We start from the raw sequence: 21843 nt of genomic DNA on the forward strand, positions 1-21843 counted from the left end.
GTTACTTATAGATCCAACCAATCATATTCAATCGCTCGGTAAGCACGCCTAGCCGCTTTGCCGTCTTGAACTCGCCCATTGTTTATTAAACTTAAAACAAAGATAACACAAATAGCGCTAATAGCGCGCTCCTCGAATGCAACCCTAAACTCATGGTGCATGCCCGTGACGTAGAACATTACTAGTCAACGCATGCGCATGTTTTGGGAAGGCAGTCTTTACGTACGTGATGTGACATGTAAGTGATGGTTACATTGTCTGTAAAACAAACTAAATTATTTATAAAGGATATATAAAGGAATATATTTTTTATATCAAGTTATTTTATTCCAGAATGGTATCGATTCAAAAGCTCATAAAAATAGCAAGTTTGGGAGGATTTATAACAGCAAGTACAGGTTATATTCTCTATTATCGCATACAATATAATATTAAAAAAAGTGAGACTCATAAAGATGTTATGAATACCCTACGTGCACATAAGAAAGCTATACCATATCTTGGAGAACCTATATCGTTGGGCCGCATCACTTACGGTGATGGATGTCGAACGCTTGAACATGAAGATCCAAAAATTACACAAAATTACAAATGGTTCAAAGTTCCACTTACAGGTACCAATACTAAGGGAAAGTTATATTATGAAGTAACATGGAATCGTAAACTTGAAAACACACTTGAAGCATCTAAAATTGAAATTACATTTGATAATATACCTGGAAAGACATTTATAATAAGACAATGTGAAATAAATTAAAATTATAACAAACTTGTATCGAGAGAAAAATAGATTTGTTATTTATGTAAAAATATTTTTAGAGATTTAATTATATACTGTATAAAAATAGTTAGATAATACTACAAGGACAAATTAAAATTGAAAATAACACAGGGTAATTAAAGTATTACAATTATAATATTTTAATAATTCATATAAAATAGATATTAACGGAAAGTTTGTAAAGGCATATCGGTAACACCTTCAGGTACTCTCAAACCGCGTCTTGAGTAGCCCAAAGCTGCTTGGATAATATGTATGGCTGCTTGCACAGTCATCTTTACATCTTGTTTATTACCAATTTGTGGATTAACTTCTACTAAATCGATAGCAGTCAATCTATGTGTTCTAGATATTTCTTCCATAAGATGAATTGCTTCTCTAAGAGACAGTCCTCCACGTACTATACAAATATGCAAATATAGGGATTTATAATACTACTTATGTACACTGATACAATACATATACTACAAACCTGGTGTTCCAGTGCTAGGTGCTTCGAGAGGATCTAATGCATCTATATCAAAGCTAACATGTAAAGATTTCGAGTTATGAGAATCTATTTTATTAAGTGCCATATGTACCACATCGTGAATACCTAAAAACATTAGTATTAAATGTATTGAATATTTTATGTAATAATCAATGTATAATTATTTTGCAATCGAACCATAACGTTCTATATCTTCCATTCCGTAAGCAGTAATACCAAATTTTTCAATTATTAATCTTTCATAGCGATCTATGGATCTCAAACCAATATAAGCTACATTTCTGATAGATAATCTAAAAAAGTGATATGTCGATTAAATTTATTTTTTATATTTATTTTAATATAATAATTTTAATTCATTTGATATAATTTAAAAAATAACAGCTTTATGTTCTGAATATTATTGCATTCTTACATTGGCATTTGCCAGTCCATGCCTGGTAAATACGGCCAATAATCAGCTAGTTCCGAAGTTAATAATGCTACGGGCATTCCATGCACATTACCACTTTCACTGGTTTTGTTAGTATTTAAATCTGCATGAGCATCTACCCATATTACTGCCACATCTTGTCTTTCCTATGAAAAAAATATAATATTTGGATTTAATGAAAATTATTGATTTTTCTATAAAAATATTTCTCTTTTATACCTTGACATGTCCATCGATTGTACCAATGCTCAAGCTGTGATCACCACCGATCGTTAATGCTTGCCTACCATCGCGTAACACTTGTTGAATTTGTTCAGATAAGTTATTCATACAACTAGCCACATGACCCAAATGTGACATATTTTTTACATCATTTATATCATTTACATTATAATGCACATCGCCATAATCTCGCACATCCAATTCTTTTTTTTATGAAATAAATATAGATTATGTTAATTTACAAGTTATGTATACTGACGTTTATACAAAAGATATATATATTGCTGCATAAATTTACCTAATATTTTTAATTTGTCTACCAGATTTGCTGCTCTGATCGTCTCAGGTCCACGAGCTACTCCTTCCTTTTTCTGTAAAATTTACTATTTTTATAACATTTTATACTCTTGTTTATTACTTATACTAATCTTTTATTTAAAACATATGCACTATTGGATATCGAAATTAAAATTGTTTGGATATTTTACATTTACCTGGCCTTTATCAAAAGGTACTCCGATTATACCAACTTTTCTACTGTAATAGTGAATATTTAATTTATTAGAAATTATGCGAACTTTAGTCAATATATTCATTTTAAAATTTATATCTCTTCTTTGCTGCAGTTACTTGTGATTACATATAAAGAAATGATCTGTTCTTTGACCTATAACTGCAGTCTGATATGGAAATCTTATTGACGATACAGATGAAATAAAAAAGACCATCAATAATAAATATGAGCAGTAGATATGAGAGTGTATACAGGGTTGCCACAAAAAATAAATTTTAAAATTCCCTGACTTTCAGGTTTTCTAGATGAAAATGGAAAATTTTCCATGACTAATATAAAATATGTAAATTTAGGACGGATCCATAGCTCAAGATTCGACATTAGCTAGTGCATGAACCAATCAGAGAGCTGTATTAGCATCTTAAAGCATTGTTTGAGATTAAGAACGGACTGGATTCCGGCCTTAGAATTAAGGATTGTAGGAAAGCTAGTCTATATTAGTGTTGCGAGGGAGGGAAAGAATCGGGAAAGAATCCGGGAAAGAACGGGAACGAAAAATATTTCTTCCCACGCTTTGAGAGAAAGAACCCGTGGCCACCGTATTTTCTTCACATATAGCGACATTGGCGACAAGACAGTTCTTGTGCATTACTAAAGACATAATACTTAAGTTATAAGACACAGTCTTAAGATTATAAGTCAACGTTTTTGCTACGGCCCTGACTATCTATATATCTATGGCCTATGATTGTAACATACCTTCAAATATTAACGGCTAACATTTTATTTTTAATTCCTCGTTTATTTTATGTTGCTTTCTGTTCCATACAAACTTGATGTACTTATGTACATATTATGTTAAGAGAAAGTTTTTTATAATTTTATTTAATATAGCAGCTTGTTTCTTTAACTTAACTTAATTAACTGTATAAGTAAGACTATATATTATACATACTATACTGTAAAAGCATATATATATATATACTATTATTACTATTATTATTTGTGCCTCCCTTTTATTGTAAACTTTTATATTTTGTAAATATCTATATGGCTCAATCAGAATAAATCAATAGTAAAAAGAATGGGCTATGAGCCAGTTATAACATAAAGAATATTTAATAAACTTTCTTACATACATGCAAACGTTTCGACACCGATCGGGTCATTTTTAATGCAAAACAATAAACAAACTTATAAAATTCTCGGAAACTGATGTTAAGAAAGTTTATTAAATATTCTTTATGTTATAACTGGCTCATAGCCCATTCTTTTTACTATTGATTTATATTTTGTATTTTTTAATATTCCATTCAAGGAATTAATATCAAGATGCCACCTTTCAAGGGTAAGGTATGGATTTATTTTGTGTTGCTAAGGATTTGATATTTTTATAATTACTTAAATTTAAAAAACCGTTTTTTTCCCAGTTCCAGGTTCTTTACCGGGAAAGATAGGTTCTTTCTCGACAATTTAAATTTCCCTGAAAATTAACAACACTAGTCTATATTATTAAAAACAACGCAAAAGAAGCTTAGTAGCATAATAAAATTTTGGATGCAAATTCAAGTCAACAAAAAATAAATTATACTATTGGAAAAAGAATGAATTATAACGAAAAAGAGCTATCAAATAAAAATACTGCACAAAATATGTATAAATTACATGTTTTGTACAAACACATTTAATGAAATAAAAATTTGTTTAAATAATTTCAAGTGTGCGAGTTTTGAACGTATTTGACTATATATATATATATACATATATAAAAACGTGATATAATATTTAAAAAATTATAACAATTATTTCCCCTGATTTTTCCCAGTTTTCCAGATCTGTAGCAACCCTGATATATGTGTGTATATACATACAGCATACAATTTCACATAATTTCTCATGTGATGTATTTTGAGAAATTTTGAGTACTTTTATTTCATATTTTCGGGAAAAAATGTGATAAATTCTGAAAAATTTGTCATTTGAAAAATTATACATATATAACAGTATATAATTATACATATATATAACAGTGCTCGGCATTAGATGCACATTTCGGGCTGATTCCAGCGAGCGACCCCCACTACCGCTCGAATCTCAGCGGCCAAGCCACCGATCGCTCACGTGACGCTTTGGCTCAGGAGTGTCTCTATATCTTAAATGTGCTGTGGTCATATCTTTCGTTATTAAAGAATATCTTTTTTACTAAATAATTTTTATTTTCTTAAAAAATAAAGTACTAAATTTTCTATTATTAATGCATTAATATGCTCCATATAATAATATGTATAATTATAGCAATACGTGTGTATGTATAATGAGAGTTCCCTGGGAAAAAATGTTTCATATATAATTATATATGTTACAATTATATATAAAATATATCTATTTATATACGATTATATAAAATTTTATATAATTATATATAAAATATTTTTTCTCGGGGAACTCTATTATACACGTATTATTGCTACAATTATATCACTCGCCGGCTCTCTTAAGGAGGTTCTCGCGTTACTTCCTAGTCAATAGACGGTTTATTCATAATATTATATGTAAAACAAAATAATGGAATAAAAAGGTTACTAACAATATCTTATGCCATTATACATAATTATTGTTAATTTTATGTTACTAAATATTTTCAAAATGACAAAATAAAAGTTGTAAGATGCTTGTTTGATGTATACGCATCGTCCATTTGACATATATTCTAGCTTTTTTCATTGAAGAATATAAATTTCTTGTAAACTGTACGGTCAGTTTAAATGAAACTTTACGAGAACAAACTTAAGTGTTTACTTAAAATATACAAACTAAGGGACTCAGAACAACAAGCAAGATGTTAGCTATCGTTTAATAATAATAATAAAAATTATATTTAAGTACAAATACAAATACACACGTTTTTTCTCTCGACCTTATAATAAGGTCATTTTCAATATTACATAAATGACATTCTATCTAATCAACAATTAATAAAAAGTTGCTACATACCACATAATCGGACACATTAAAGCGTTTATAATTTAAATTTAACATTTAGCATTCTGCAGTAATGAGTTCTAGTAACCATAATAGTCCATGAAATTCCAATGAATTAGATCCAAACTTGATTGTATATCGTACAGAGTATAAAATTTGATCGTGATTTTAGGCGATTTTTGACGTGCTATACCAGAAGCACGCCAAAATTCGCCTTTTGTTCCAATGAATTTGATCATTTTTTAATTGTATAGAGTACAAAATATCACAATTGTCCATGTTGTAAATGTAAAAGTAATTCAGTTAAATAACGTGAAATTGCATTAAGTGTAGTTCACAATATGTAAAATTTAATTGTTACAATATTTAGGCGGATATCTGTATCTTTTCAGGACGATGATAATAATTATACGGAACAATTTATAAAGCAAACGGTATTCAGACCAGAACTCAAAATATAAAATTAGACTTTAAATTTTAATGTGAAACCAAAGTACGTGTCGTGTCGATTTCGTGCTTCTCAAGTAACGAATTATTTTAACCTGATAATGTTGTAAGTAACAAATAGATAGAACGTTGTGTATGGTGGGGGATAGATTTTATAGGGGATAGAAGAAGAGATGAAGGAAAGCATTAGGAAGGGGAAAGTGAGTGTATTACGGGAGAGTATATTTCAGGTAGCGATTCGGTACCACTTTGTAAGTTTAATCCATTTTTCTGTCTTTTTATAAAGATCATCTCGGAAATTAATCTTTTGTTATAAGACGGTTCACTGTCTAAAATTCTGACATTATTCCAATCGAAATTATGATTAAAGTGAGATCCGGTGATTAGATATGACCGTTGGTGAACCTGATTTTTTATTAATATCTGAAGTGCTCTATGATTCTTGTTCTTAATTGCCTTTTTGACTGGCCATTGTATGATGCGTCACAATCATGGCAGGAAATCTTATAAACAACATCCTGATGTGCTGTTGTCTCCAGAGTCTTTACCAGTTGTAATATATTTTTTTAATGTATTAGGAATCGTGAATGCAGGCTTCAAATTTACGCTTTTGGCTATGTTGGAAAAAGATTCTGAGATGGTCCTTACAAACGGTACAGTTAAATACTTATTATACTCTCTTACTTGATTTGTGGTGATCTTGTTGGTTTTATTAGAATGGAATTTGATTCTCATTTGAATTGAAGAAAAAATGAAAGGAAAAGAGTATCCGTTTTGTAGTAGAATTTTTATCATTTTAATTATATTCTTGGAGTGGAATTTTCTTGGATGGAATAGGAAGAAAATTTTGTCGAATAAACTATATATTACACCTCTTTTATGGCAGCCAGGATGTTGTGAGTGGAAGTTAAGATATCTCTCGGAAAATGTAGATTTTTTGTAGGTGTCAAAAATGATTCTATGCTCGTCAACAATAATACTCACATCTAAAAAATTCAGGCTATTTTCAGTACCGACTTCAAGAGTAAATTGAAGACGGACAGTTCATGGAAAGAGTTGAAAATTTTTAATATTGAATCTAAACTGTCTGGCGGAGCAGCAAGTAATATATCGTCTATATATCTGTAATAAAATAGTAAACGACACGGCAATAGTTGGAACTTTTTCTTCTAAGTCTTCTAAAACTATATTTGCTATAATAGGTGACAAAGGAGAGCTCATAGGAGAATCAAATATCTGTTTGTAAAATATCTTATTAAAGGAAAAATAAGTGGACCCTAAGACTAAGTTAATAGCAATAAAAAAAATTCCTTTTATAGGAATTTTGATGTTCTTCGAAATATTGTCCCATCTTTTCTCTCTCTCAATTAGTAAAAAGCGAAACAACATCTAAAGAAGCCAATTTGTAATTCGGCTCGAAATAAATTCCATTTAGTTTGTCAACTAATTGGAAGCTATTTTCCACTTGGTTGCGTGCTTCATTGCTGTTTATGACAAAATGTAAGAAAAACGAAAGTGAGAATAATGAGCTGTTAATCAAAGAGACAATAATTCTGAGGGGCGTTCGGTTTATGTATTTTAGGAATTAAGTGTTTACTTTATAATTATAACGATTTTTAAATTGCTGTCTTATACGCAAGTATCTCAATTTAAAAGAAAATAACTACAGAATAAGGTTATACCTTCAAGTTGTAATGTAAAATTCTATAAATTTAGAATTAAATATCTTTAAAATTGTACGGTAAAAGTCAATGAAATTTTTTCTAGATATTATTGATATTATTAACTTTTGCATTACATATATATTATAGACTTGTCTTATATTTCATCAAACGCGAGAACCTCCTTAAAGTAATGCGGCCGGTCTCGTGCTACGATTTCGCTGCGCATGCTGTTAGCATCCAGACACTATATTGTGTCTTCTAATATAAATTTAATTAAAAATTATATACAAAATTGAATTGTATTATCATATAAGATGTTTCGTCACAATATATTTGATTAACATTTTCATTAAATACACAGTACTATAACTACACTCACAATTTTTTTTTTATACTATATTCAGACACTATTTATCTATGAACTTGAACTGAGCGGTTTAAAATCGATATTAATATGAGAGTAATCTGGAGCGATTTTTTACATCATAGTAGTAAGAAAATAAAGATAAAAAAATTTAATTTTCTTTACTGATTGAGAATTTATACCTTTTTTTTAACATTTATTCTTAACTTTTAGAAATATTGAATAAATCTGTATATAATTAAAGTGTAAAAAAACGTTCCAAATAATCGCAAAAAAATACTGGGTGATTATTCCCAAATCGATTAACGAATGATAAATATAATATTATATATCATGCTTACCGCGCGGGATTTTTTATTTACAAATTTACTAAGTAGTTTAAGGTGATGCTGAAGTAACGAAATTATTGACACATTATAGGCACAACAGAGAAGCTATCAGCGTCAGGGTTGTACGGTTCGATAGCAGGACGGAAGTTTACAATACGGAGGAGACCAAGTCTCGGTTTGAATCTCTGAGCACTCTGATATTTTTTTTTCGTGTTGTCGCTTATTTTTTATAACATTTAAATTGGAATTTAAGAAGTCTGTACTATTGACATCGATCAAATTCGATCATCATTCCAACATCCTCTTAAAGTCAATTTTAATAAAGTTTTACTCTCCCAGGAGCTCTTCGATTCCATCATCCTTGTCGGAACTGTCCTGCCGCTGTACTTTCATTTTATAGCCCAGTGCTTCTAGAAGATTTATATTAAAGTAGTAGGTCAAATTGATTCCTGGCACTAGGCGTTTCAGTTCTTCGATGGTCGCCCAAGCTTTCTCTGTGTCCCCTATATTGGCATAATGCTGTGTAATTGTTGCGAACAGATCACCGCGACGCACTGATTGTTCTAAATTGGGTCCTTGAGAATCAAGCAGATGACGAACTTGTTGCATTGCCGTTTCTGTCTCACCTCTATCAAACAATCTATTTAACGAGAAAAAATAAGATATTTAAATATACAGAATAAATCCATATTCAATTAAAATACAATTAATATAAAAACAAAATATTGTAGGAATTTCTATTATTTAATTAATGATAGTTATGATAAACGCAAATATGTTGAAAATATTATATTTGTGGTAAAATGATATTTCGAAATGATTTTATAAAAATATGAGCTTAGATCTCTAATCATCTTGGATTTACCTTTTAATATCCAAATAGCGTTTAATTGCCGACATCCTATTGTTTACCAGCTCCATTGCCCGTTTGTGAACATCCGGATCTCGCGGCGTCATCACCTTGGATAAACACCTGTTCGCTTGGTTCAGTGCGTCCAACGCTTTTTCATAATTCTGAAACTCATCAATCTCCACCTGCGCGCATGCCACATAAAAATTCGCCAATAAATCCATGGCTTTGCCCTTGGAGTAGAAATTAATTATGTTTTTCAGAATCTCTGGTTGATTTTGCCAATCCAAAGATTGCAAATAATTGCCCGCCATGATGTAGATTTCGCGGTTCCTCGAAACCTGCGCAAAAAAGCAGATCTTTTCGGTGTCTCCGGATTTAAGCAATGCTTTCATGGCACGTAGCTTGTTGCCAGCTTGCGTGAATTTCTTAGTTGCAAGATGATAATTCCCCTGATCGAAGGTGATCTCTGCGATTTTCTCAAGTGTGGAAATTCTCATACGCTCGCGCTCTGCGTCGTCGTCGCTTCCTTTTTCAATCGTCAGTTTCTCTGCAAGCTCTTCGTTTAGTACGACATTATGTTGCTGGATCAGATCCAAAGCCGCCATATAGTCTCTGCCAGTCGCGAGTAGATCCACTGCCTTATCGATTTGATCATTCTGCATGAAATAATTGGCGCACTTGTGAATTAATGCCGGATCAGAATCCGCATTTACGTCCATGATAATCAGTTGCAATGCGCTGTACTGTCGCGTTCTGAACGCGACGTCTAAAGCTTTATGCAAGAGACCAGCTTTATGGTATAACAGTACCGCACGATCCGGTTGATCGTTGTTCTCATAAAACTTGGCGACGTCTATCTGCGAGTTCCGTGGCGCTAATATAGTCAGTGGCCACAGTTCTTCCAGCATGTCGTGCTCCTGCAAATAATAAATATCGCAAAGATTTATTAACTCTCGTCAAGCGACTCAAAATAGGATAAACAAGGCGTTAGTTTTTAACAATTGAACGCCTCACCTTACATAGCCGTATTGCATTAGTATAAGCTCTAGCAACCGTATAGAAATGAATCGCCTGTACCACATTATTCTTCGATTCATAATGCGCAGCAAGATGGTATGCTGCTGCAGAGTGATTTGTTCTAGTTACTAGTTCACACACTTCATTCTCCCTACCGAAATAACAAAGCAACCTCGTCATCGAAAGAGTATCCTTTGCTTGCTCATAAAGCTGTAAGGCGGTCTCCATGTCACCGGTCGACTCAGTGTACTGAGCATGCCAATTTTTAATCTCCCTGCGACGATATTAATTTGACTGCATTACAACTAATTATCTTCTAATCAACGCATTTAATTAATATTCCTGTTACTTACGGTTCTTCAGAATTATTCAGATACGTGAGTAACTCTCGAGGTCTCATCAAAAGCATTCTAGGCACTTCAAATCGATGGCAATCGGCTTTCGTGAACATATCGATAGCTTCTGCCACTTTATCCTGCTGCTCCAACGCACGAGCATAATTATAGTAACTTGTTTTTTCACGGATTTTATTCTCATTACTAGCTAATTCGACTGCCTCTTTAAACTTATTCCGCGCTTCGTATAGCCGTCCCAGCAGATCTAGACGTTTCGCTTCTCGAAATAGACGTTCAGCATCAGTCTGAGAATTGAAGATCATACGATTAATACATATTTTGGATGTATACTCGCAATATTCATTAAAAATATACTTAAGGAAATCCTAAAATTATCTGTTTTACCGATTCAATAGGACCTACATACATACGATTTGTATCATTGATACATCACTACTACATCAATACCGCACGCAACATACGTATAAATTTTCTCTCTAACTATATAACTAATTTTTCATATAGATACCTAAGCCTAATTTTAAGAACTCAACATTATTTGTTCATGTAATCCTTAGTCCACACCAAGCTTGTTTTATACGTACGAAGTATAAAATTTGTATAGAAAATGAATATTGTTATGAATCGACACCAGAAGCTGATAACAAAACTGTAATTTTCTAATGTTTTTCGTTCTTTGCACAAAATCAACCGGTTTGAACTACATTATCGTTTATACTTTAACTATAGAAAAGAATTAGGTAAATATTTAGTATAACGGACCACCCTCCAATCTTAACCTTGATCTTAACATATGTTGTCAAGCTCATGACCCTGAGTAACCTTCAGAAGGTTTTAGTTCGCGGCCGTCCTTCGTTAAAAAGTTATTAACAAAAAAAGTTTGGAAAAATGAGCATTATTTCTGTATTATTTCTGCCACATATGCAATATTAAATACATAGGTTTTAACTTTCAATACGAAGCGAATCTCATCCCCCCCTCCTGCAAAGGGGCGAACGACTTTCACCTCTGACTCTCACCTCCCTTTCCCTTGCAAAGGGGCGCACGACTATCACTTTCGACTCTCGCCATTTCTTCCCCCCTGCAAAGTTACCTGCACCCTTTTAATTTAATGTATATTTTTATATACAGTGGATTTCAGTAAGCCATATAAACACTTCACGTCCTCTATTGATACACATATACTGATTTCTCCCTCCCACTTTTCCTTTGCTTCGAGGTAATTCCTGCTTATTGCGCGAAGCAAAATCTGTATATAAAACTGTATATAAAACTGTATATAAAAATGTTTATTAAATTAAAAGGGCGCAGGTAACTTTGCAGGAGGGAAGAAATGGCGAGAGTCGAAGGTGATAGTCGTGCGCCCCTTTGCAAGGAGGAGGGAGGTGAGAGTCAGAGGTGAAAGTCGTTCGCCTCTTTGCAGGAGGGGGGGATGAGATTCGCTTCGTATTGAAAGTCAAAACCTATGTAAAATAGTATTTAATATTGCATATGTGGCAGAAATAATGCAAAAATAATGCTTCTTTTTTCAAACTTTTTTTGTTAATAACTTTTTAACGAAGAACGGTCACGGGCTAAAACCTTCTGAAGGTCCTCGGGGTCATGACCTTGACAACATATATTAAGGTCAAGGTCATCGGAGGGTGGTCCGTTATACTAAATATTTACCAAGAATTATTATTTATTTTAAAAATAATCGGTAAAACAGACGATTTCAGGATAACCTTAAATGTATATTAATAACTTACATGAAGGCCAAGTTCGACGGCTAAAATTCCTACTTGTGCTTCCAAGCTTAAAGTATCATCTTGCATTGCTTCACGTAAAGCCCGTGCAGCATTAGCTTGTTTCATGTGACCCAGGCAAAGAAGAGCCATGTTCAGTTGCTTTGTTTTCACGCACATCTTGGCGAGACTCTTCCAGACAGCTTCGTTTTTTATAGATTTAATGGCTTTAAAGGCTTCCTCCATGTTCGCCACACTAATATAGAAACTGAAGTCCATCACTGCTTTCCTGGTAATAGAATCGCACTCTCCTAATTCCTCAAAGTCTCTCATTAATAACTGCATAATCTTGCTACTTCTATCCAAGCTCTTTTCGGAATTTAGAATAATGATATGTGGCGAGTGTACACCTAACAATCGGCAATTCTCATCAGCAATCGGCTTCACATCCTGTACAACAATACCGTGATCCGATGTCGCGAATAACGATACCAACACTACAGAGGTTTGTACAATCTACAAAAAAAATAATCAATGTTTTAATCTTACTGTTAGGTCTAAAATTTTATAATTCATAATTACTTATAGCGTGTTCGATTGTAGCGGATTTTGAACCGATCCGGGTTGGATTAATGATGCTGCAAGCTCTACGATTGGTAGAACATGTAACGTCAACCAATAGCAAAGCCAACCCAGGTTGGTTCAAAATCTGCTACTCGAATACGCTATTATATTATCATATACAGGGTATTCTTCGAGCAAATCGGTTCAGTCCATTCTGCTACTATGCGAAAGTTTTATCGTTAATTGTCAGACACCCTATATATGGTGTGTGTGTGTGTGTATGTGTGTGTGTGTGTGTGTGTGGGGGGGGGGGTGTGTGGGTGTGCGTGCGTGCGAGTGCGTGCGTGCGTGCGTGTGTGCATTGTATGTGTGCCCGATCTACAGGATCACCTGATCACTTCTCGTGAGCAGGTAGAGCGAATTGAACTGAGTTGAAAAGTCATTTTCCATTTTGCAATTTTTGCAATACTTTAGGAGATATTAATTTCTAAAGATCAATGAATTAGCACTATCCTTGTGGACTACCGCCAACTATACGCCCAATGGTCACGGTCGCTTGTTGCACGGGGAGTAGGGATTGTTTGGTAGGTGCGCTGCTTGAGTTATAACGCTTATATGTAGTTCAGTTTGGACGTAGCAAGCGTCAAGCAGCAGGGCAGCAACCAACCAGCAAAGCGATATTTTTTACGCCACTATAAATATTGGCTGCGTTCAGCAGAACATTCGTTTTGTAACTGTTGGAAGTTTCCTTCGCGCTGATTGGATCATACTTGTAGGTCTAGAAGAATGGTCCTATCTCAGCAGACAATCATAAAACGGTTGCAAAACTGTTGAGTCTGCTGAACGCAGCCATTGTCTCGCTGATTGGTTGCTGCTCCGTTACTTGACGCTTGCTGCGTTCAGTTTGAACTAGGCATTAGAGCGCACGGCGCACCTACCAAGCAGTCTCCGCGCGACAAGCGATCGCGACCGATAGGCGTATATTTGGCAGCAGTCCACATGGATATGTGCTTATTCAGTGATCTTTAGAAATTAATATCTTCTAAAGTATTGCGAAAATTGCAAAATGGTAAAGGACTTTTCGATTCGCTCTATCTGTTCATCTCGTAGGTCGGAGACATCCTGTATAAAGTCAAAACGTGTTCCGCCTATGATATGTAATTATTACTAATTTTTATTTTATTTTAATGTCGTATATGTTTGGTTTTAGAAAGGTTATTAAATCGTATTTGTTTGGTAAAAAAATAATATCATCTAATGAAATTATAAAATAAATTATTCGAGTACTAAGAGCGACTTCGACGGAATGTAGGGTTTTTCTTATTCACACACGCACGCACGCACGCATAGTTAATCTCCCTAATTTTAATTCACATTATAATCGGACCGTATCTAATTTTTCTTTTAGGTTACGTTCCGTTTCACGCATAATGCGCATGATGCATCTTTTATCCGTTATTCACCGAATAAACAAGGATAAATAATGCATTATGCACGTCATGCGAAAAACGGAACGCAGCCTTAGTAGCTTTATACTGTTCACTTTTGTTATACATATATGTAAAGTAATGAGAGAACAATGCAAGCAGAAAAATGAGTTACGAAAGTTTCTGCTATAAAGTGTATAGATATTTAATCTACAAATAGAGGTAATTTTATATACATTACCCAATCATTGTCCTTATTGAAGCTCTTAGAATCACGTTTTTCTAATTTTTGAGCTCGACATACCAGTAGCCTAGGATCCTCAACATCCCAGCAATGCGCTGTTACCAATCTTCCTTTGCATTGTGCAGCTCTAAAAGTAGTATATTATCAGGAACATACAAAATCAATTAATGGAAAATATTAATTCTGATCTGTGATTTGATGCGATTGTGTCGAATTTTCAACTTATTTACTCACAACATAGTGTCATCATCAACGATCTCGTCTGACTCTCCAAAGTCAAATTCATAAATCTGATCGCTTTCAATATCCCAAATGTATAAAATCGAACTGGGCATGAGATTTGCCATAGCAACAGTGATTGAGACGCAACGGCAATCCGAATTACATCTAGCTTCAATGATTTCAGCAAAATCGCTAATTGCCTCATATGTCGCCATAGCGCGGGTGTGTAGCTTAGCCTCGTGTTTGCTCAGATTCCAAATCTTCAGAATGCCGTTTAATGATGCTACAGTTAAATAATGCCCTACAAAATGTTGTGAGTATGATATTTATAATGCAAGTAATAAGAGTACTTTGTTGTTAAAGTTTTAGGTGATAAGAAAAACTCACGACACTTTATGTCAATCAAAGATTTTTACCTGTCAATTCCATTGTGATTGGTTCGCCCTCCTCCGGTAAAGTAGGAAGCGTCTGAATAATAGAGCCTTCTATAGATCTCAACTGAATGATCGTTGGAGTCAATATGATCAATGTGTGTTCATAGATTAATATCTTTTCTGTATCGCAGTTAAAGGTCGTCAATACATTCGTATTAAGATTGGTACCTTTATTGATACAATTGACAACGATTTGTCTACCAGAAGAGACGACGATGTATTCTCTTGATACAGCGACAATCTGCACCTGGATCTCCGTCTTTAGAGTATACGTCTGTTTATCCATTTCGAGCAGAATCTGTGTCGGAGTGAGCTGGCTCGCGCAAACACCGTCATTGTACACGGCGCACATTGGCTGTTGATGCAAGATGAACACATTGGTGATACAGTTAACAGCCAGGAGAGAATTCCGTGATAAACTAACACCCCATTCCAGTTGCTTTACTGTGCCGTGAATCGCGCAGGACTCTGGGACACTCGGCCAGGAATTCTCATCGCAATCAAGCACACATTTGCGCTTCCATAAGTAGATTGTACCTAGATTGGTGCCGGCGGCCAAAGTGTCTGAGAACCGCGGAATGTTACTTAAATCATTGTCCTCAAATTTACTTTAATGGATATGTTATGGACAAAGTCCGCTTAGTAGGCAATGTCGACATTGCCTGGGCCGTGACAACATTGCACAACGCGATTGGGCAAAATCCGATAAAATGATTTATTAGCGAACATGGCTCGATTTGGTATGAGCAAAGTCAACACTGTCCATCCAGCGGTGGCAATGTCAGCAATCATTATTTCATTGCGAACTTTCTCCGGTTCCAAGTGGACAATGTCAACACTGCTAAATCTATATGGGCTAAGCTGCATTAGAATGAGCCAGAAGTATAGTAAATTTCTCAATTTTTAAGGGATCATTTATAGTGACCTGTAGCCGTATGCCATAATCTGTAAGAATTGACTAATCATAGTCGAGTATTCCTCTCTTACAATCAAATGAGAGAGGAATATTCGACTGCCACACAATATGAACCATGCCACTGCGATGTGAGCATGTGTTGCGAACACATTTTCAGGCTATACACCGACATACACATGCATTTTAGGTATATGTTATTGTAATGTAAGATTTAACTTATAAATAAATAAGTTTGTTTTTATGAGGGAAGGAGGAAAATTCTCCGGACACACGGCGTGTAAATGCCACTACTAAAGTATTAGTAAATGTTTATCAGGAAATATTAATCTGTATACTTGATCAATTCTAAGCCGAATAAGTCTGATTTAGAATTTCGAAAGCACATTGATGTCTTACCATTTGCCTTACAAAATGCCAAGCTGGTACATATTTCCTGAGGAGTGGCGACGTTTCCATTGGATGAATCCGGAGGCGACAGGATGTACGTGTCGCCTGTATGAATATCCCAGCACCGTACAGCGAGCTCTCCTGTGAGCACGGCCAACGTGTTTCTGCTAATCCAGCATAAGGTAGTACTAGTGGTACGTGATGTATCACTTTTGCCACTTAGTTTTACCTGAAATAAGTATGTTGACTATAATAATAATAATATAATAATAATATAATATCCGTCGGGTTGGGCTACCCATCGGGCGCGTCTCCAGGTGGTGGATAGGAGGACGTCCGGAGGAGTGCCCGATCTCCCGGGTGTGAAACCCCGCGTGTGACTGGAGGTCCCTCCGGGTAGTGGCGGTTATAAACGGACCCCCCCAGGTGTAAAACCCTGCGTGGAGCCGGGAAGGCCGTCGCCGTGGACCAGCCCCCCAAGCCAAGCTGTGAGCTATCGAGGTGAGGGCTGCGTGGTACTGGGGGAGCAGTGCAGTGGTCGATGCCTCTGGGGCACCGGGCGAAATCCCAAAGTATTTAGCCTTACCCACGCATGCGGGGCTCTGCGTGGGCGGACCTTGTCGTTCCCTAGCTACTCGTGGGACTTGTATGGAGAATATATTTAATAACATTCAAGATGAGATAATCGAGGGCTCGAAAGGACACTCGGCGGAGGCAGCAGCAATCGCGCCGCAAGTACGGGCTCGCGAGGGCTCGGAAAGCGAGGTGGTAGCTGCGGAAGTAGAGATGGCTCCCGTTTCGGAACGGGCTCCCTCGGGCTCGGAAAGAAACGGGAATAAGGCGGGTGATGCAGGGGCTCCTCACAAGAGGAACCGCAGCGGAGCCCAGAAGAGAAGAGCGAAGAGGGACAGGGAGAAGGCTCTCGAAGGGCAGGCTCCGTGTCCCTCGACGGCCCTTACAAAACCGGTGGAGGGAGATACAGGGCTCACCGGTAAAAAGCGCCGCGCGGGCTCTGACCAAACTCCCCTATCGGTTAAGAGGACGGTGAAGATGCCTACGGCTCAGGCAACTGGGACCTTCGCGACCATGGCTGATCCGTTGGCAAGGGCGGTTGTTCTGGAAAGACACCCTGAGAAGGGGATCACTCCGGAGCCGCTGACCTTGTTTCGGGGGACGGTCCTGGCGGAGATGGAGAGGATCCAAGAGGGTCCCCTGCCCAGATTTGTGGGACCGGCTACCCTCAAGAACGGGGCAGTCATAATTAGAGGTGAGGACGCAGCGTCCCTTAGCTGACTAGAAGGCTGGGTGGGGGGCAGCGTGCCTTGGGAGGGCGCCAGGCTCGGGGTGGTGAGCTTGGACGAGCTTCGGAAGCGGCACAGGGCGGTGGTTTGGGTTCCGGGTCCTCCGAGAGCCGCGGCTGCTGTCCTGGCGCTGCTGGAAAGGCAGAATCCGGGCATCGGCGCACTGAACTGGCGCGTCTTTGCCGAAAACGTAGGTGCTTCCCCTGAGGGAACTACGTTTTCGGCATCTTGGAGTCCAGCGCACGTAAGTTAAGGGACTCCAAGCTATGCTGTGGGATCGAGCAAGTCACCGTAAAGGTGGCTCGATCTCATAATGGGGAGAGGGATAAGGAGGAGCCTCGATCTAAAGACTAGACCAAAGGTTGGTGATCGAGACCTGCATCACAGCAAAGAGGCCTCGGCGGTTCTAGCCAGGCGCCAGTCTGTGAAGCACACAGCCATTTCCCTGATACAAGAACCATGGGTCGCCCGTGGGTGTGTCAGGGGGGTGGCAGCATGTGAGAAGCTCTTTAAAGCTCCCACCGAACAGGGACCAAGGGCGTGCATAGCGGTCAAGGGGCTGAATGCACGTCTCTTGCCCGAGGTGTGTTCTAGAGACTTGACGACAACTAGCAGTGCTGGGGGCACCAGGAGGCTGGTCATCTGCTCGGCCTACTTCCCGCATGGAGAGGAGACACCGCCGATGGAGCTGGTCAAGTTGGTGGATCTCTGCCAGAAGGAAGGACTGCCACTGGTAGTGGGGTGCGACGCTAATGCGCAATACACCATATGGGGAAGTACCGATACGAACGAAAAGGGAAGTTGCTGGAGTATCTAGTAATGACTGACCTGGAGGTTCTGAATAAAGGTAACGAACCCACCTTCTGTGCGGCGGGGAGGAGTGAGGTATTAGACCTCACTCTCTGTTCACACGGGTCTGTGCGGAAGGTGAGGGAATGGAAAGTGTCGGATGAGCCATCGTTCTCCGAGCATAGGCTAATATCTTTCAGACTTTCAGATCTCAAAGTGGAAGTCAAGAAGGTGAGGAACTCAAAGAGGACAGACTGGGACTTCTATCAGAGGGACCTGGAAAGGAACCTCAAGGATTTCCCTAGAAAGCACGGGACGACGAGGGAGCTGGAGCTCTGTGTGGATCATCTGCAAAGGGCTCTGGTTGGCTCCTACGAGGCGAACTGTCCGGCCAGGACAGTCATCAACAACAGGGGAATCCCCTGGTGGAATCCACGGCTGCAGAGCCTCAAGGTCAAGGCTCGAAGAGCCTGGAACAGGGCGAGGAACACGGACCGGCCCTCCGATTGGGATCTTTACAGGAAGACTCAGAAGGAGTATAGAGACTCTGTGGTAGAAACAAAGAAGAAGAGCTGGCGGGATTTCTGCGAGTCGGTGGAGGGAATACCGGCGACTGCCAGGCTATGCAGATTTCTGTCCAGGAACCCAGACGCTGCGTTGGAGGCAGTTCGAATGTCAGACGGTACCATAGTATCCAGAGAAAGATGCCTGGAGCACCTTCTGGAAGCCAGCTTTCCTGGTTTCTAGAGGGATGTAGATAGGTGCGAGGAGGTTGGCGCGGGCTCCTTCAGGGCATGTGCCAACGATTGGAAGTTAGCGGCAGAAATAGTGAGGCCAACTAGAATTAGATGGGCGATTGGCTCCTTTCAACCGTTCAAGTCGGCGGGGCCCGACCTTATTTTCCCGGCTCTCCTTCAGAGAGGGCTGGGGCAGATCATCGGGCCCCTCACAAGGATGTTGAAGGGCTGTCTAGCTCTCGATTACATCCCCCGAGCGTGGAGGAGGGCGAGAGTCGTCTTTATTCCCAAAGCGGGGCGGGCGAACCATGTCACTGCTAAAGACTTTAGACCGATCAGCTTGACCTCGTTCCTTCTTAAAACGTTGGAAAAGCTGGTTGACGTACTATATATATCAGGGACTGTGTGTTCGTACGGTATCCGCTGCATGCCAAGCAGCACGTTTACCGTGCTGGCCACTCGAATATATAGACCTTCCATTCGATTGTCTACAGTATTGAACGACAACATCAAAAGGGGGGCTTTTTGGTAGGCACCTTCCTGGATGAAGGGGCCTTCAACAACACTCCACATGAGGTGGTTTGTGCCGAGGCGACAAGGCGGGGAGTACCGGCGAAACTTGTTAAATGGATCCGGGGAATGCTTGGACGCCAAGTGACGACATCGCTAGGTACGGTGAGTGTCGAAGGATGGGTGGGGAGAGGCTATCCCCAATGGGGAGTCCTCTCACTATTCTTGTGGTGCCTAGTAGCGGATAGGCTACTTGAAGAGCTTAATGACAAGGGCTTCAAGTCAATCGGGTACGCTGATGACTTGGCGATCCTGATAGGAGGCCCTTTCCTGAAAATGCTCCTAGAGCTCACACAAGGGGCTCTAGGGGTGGTAGAGGAATGGTGTGAGAGGACAGGTCTATCGGTGAACCCGAGTAAAACAAGTCTGGTGATCTTCACACACAAGTACAAAATAGGCCCCGTGGAGAGGCCCGTATTGAAGGGAGTCAGACTGACTTCTGGAATGTCAGTCAAGTATCTGGGAATTGTCCCGGATAAAAGATTGAACTGGAAGCTGCACCTGGAATCAGTGTGTAAGAAAGCCAGCACATACTTTTGGATGTGCAGAAGAACCTTTGGGCAGATTTGGAGATTGCAGCCAGACAGAGTGTTTTGGCTATACTTTGCGGTGCTCCGACCAAGATTGCTCTATGCTGCGGTGGTCTGGTGGCCAAGGACACAGCAAATCGAGGCCCGCGCATCACTGGAACGCGTCAGGGCTCTCTTCTTAAGGGGGGCTCTGGCGGCAATGGGAGTGTTGCTCGGCATAGAACCACTCCATCTCGCGATAGTGGCGGCAGCAGCGGTCACGGCGTATAGGCTGAAGGAAAATGGATGAGCGGTGTGATTCACACCCGGTTACCGCGGAAGCTCCAAATGGAAACCGTGTTTGACATGAGGCAGGATAGAATGCCAATAAGGCGCGACTTTGACAGATCGTACAAGATCTATATTCCTAGCCGCGAGGACTGGGAGAGGCATGAGGTGCCCGCTATCAGGAATGGGGACGTCTGGTATACGGATGGCTCCAAGACTGATAAAGGCGCCGGTACCGGGATCTACGGATGCCGTAGTGGAGTCAGGGAGACTCTCCCTCTTGGAGAGTTCACTACTGTCTTCCAATCGGAGGTAGTAGCGATCATGGGCTGTGCTCAAACGCTAACCGCATCAGGTGAGACGGGCAGACGCATCAGGATATGCTCCGATAGCAGGGCGGCTCTGGGGGCATGCGTTTTTTATTCGTGGCTGGTCTGGGAGTGCAAATGTGCTCTGAACAGACTGTCCACGGGCAATGATGTTGCTCTCGTATGGGTTCCGGGACACTCGGGAATCAGAGGTAACGAGATTGCTGATGAGCTGACAAGAAGTGGCTCATCAGCCAGGCTGATGGGACCGGAACCGGCTCTAGGTTTGCCCAGCTGCATCTGCAGGGCAAAAATAAAGGGCTGGTTACGGGACCGTCATATTGAATAATAAAACATGTAAATAAAAATAAGAATATATACTTAGAAAAATAACATAAATAAGAAGCATATTATTATAATAAGAAAAATCAGAATCATATTAAAAAATATGAATATCTAGAATAAGAAAAATAAAAAGCATCCCCAATGAGAGTCAAAGTATCTAGCATGTGTATATATGTGTGTATATATATGTGTATATATATGTGTGTTTTTCTTACTCGATCTAGCAACGCCAAGTGTTTTTACATGCAAAATTTTTCTATTTAAATTAAATTTTTTCATTGTATAAAAATTAAAGACAGTATCATTTGGATTAAGTAAATAATAAAGATAGTATCACTTAGGTTTTACTTTTTATTTTGTAGTAGAATTTAACTTGGCGCCACAGTTGTTGATATCAAATCGTTTGTACAAATAATACATATTAGATTAATATTCATTATTTAATTTAGCTATCAAATATTTTTTACGAATAATACATAAATTTTTGATAAAGTTAATTAAATTAACAGAATTTAACTTGGCACCACAATTTTTGATATCAAATCTTTTATACAGATGAAACATACGTATCATTAGATTTAGTAAATTTTGTGATATTAAATTAACAGAATTTAACTTGGCGCCAC

General features: G+C 38.4%; 3 protein-coding genes across 5 annotated transcripts in view; 1 reads left to right on the plus strand and 2 right to left on the minus strand.

Moving 5' to 3' along the window:
• Window positions 1-200: 200 nt before the first annotated feature.
• Window positions 201-1247, plus strand: LOC108724269 (uncharacterized). Of its 2 annotated transcripts, XM_018450562.1 has the most exons (3): window positions 201-238; window positions 334-614; window positions 1131-1247. In XM_018450562.1, the coding sequence occupies exons 2-3, from the start codon at window positions 335-337 to the stop codon at window positions 1148-1150; spliced, it is 300 nt and encodes a 99-aa protein (XP_018306064.1). In that variant the 5' UTR covers window positions 201-238; window position 334; the 3' UTR covers window positions 1151-1247. The 2 variants fall into 2 exon arrangements, with proteins under 2 accessions (XP_018306064.1, XP_018306063.1); XM_018450561.1 differs by lacking the exon at window positions 1131-1247 and having other exon boundaries at window positions 334-777.
• On the minus strand, window positions 946-2645 carry arg (arginase). Its single transcript, XM_018450560.1, has 7 exons — window positions 2421-2645; window positions 2225-2297; window positions 1924-2129; window positions 1687-1850; window positions 1449-1564; window positions 1254-1376; window positions 946-1181 (listed from the first exon to the last, which is right to left on the minus strand). Exons 1-7 carry the CDS (start codon window positions 2520-2522, stop codon window positions 946-948), a joined length of 1020 nt encoding a protein of 339 aa, XP_018306062.1. The 5' UTR covers window positions 2523-2645.
• Window positions 2646-8185: 5540 nt separating this feature from the next.
• The window catches only part of rempA (intraflagellar transport protein rempA), a 22040-nt gene continuing 8382 nt past the window's right edge, over window positions 8186-21843 (minus strand). Inside the window, exons 4-12 of one of the 2 annotated variants that reach the window (XM_018450573.1) lie at window positions 16380-16599; window positions 15050-15631; window positions 14646-14934; window positions 14409-14538; window positions 12201-12692; window positions 10450-10736; window positions 10094-10370; window positions 9092-9996; window positions 8186-8866 (exon numbers count right to left, since the gene is read on the minus strand). In XM_018450573.1, the coding sequence (XP_018306075.1) occupies window positions 8554-8866; window positions 9092-9996; window positions 10094-10370; window positions 10450-10736; window positions 12201-12692; window positions 14409-14538; window positions 14646-14934; window positions 15050-15631; window positions 16380-16599 (3495 nt within the window). In that variant the 3' untranslated portion in view covers window positions 8186-8553. Of the gene's footprint in view, window positions 8870-9091; window positions 9997-10093; window positions 10371-10449; window positions 10737-12200; window positions 12693-14408; window positions 14539-14645; window positions 14935-15049; window positions 15632-16379; window positions 16600-21843 lie in introns of both variants that reach the window. The other variant, XM_018450572.1, reaches the window with a different exon arrangement.

Source organism: Mycetomoellerius zeteki, unplaced genomic scaffold (genome assembly GCF_001594055.1).
Source record: "Mycetomoellerius zeteki isolate Tzet28-1 unplaced genomic scaffold, Tzet1.0 scaffold287, whole genome shotgun sequence".
Classification (NCBI taxonomy): Eukaryota; Metazoa; Arthropoda; class Insecta; order Hymenoptera; family Formicidae; genus Mycetomoellerius; species Mycetomoellerius zeteki.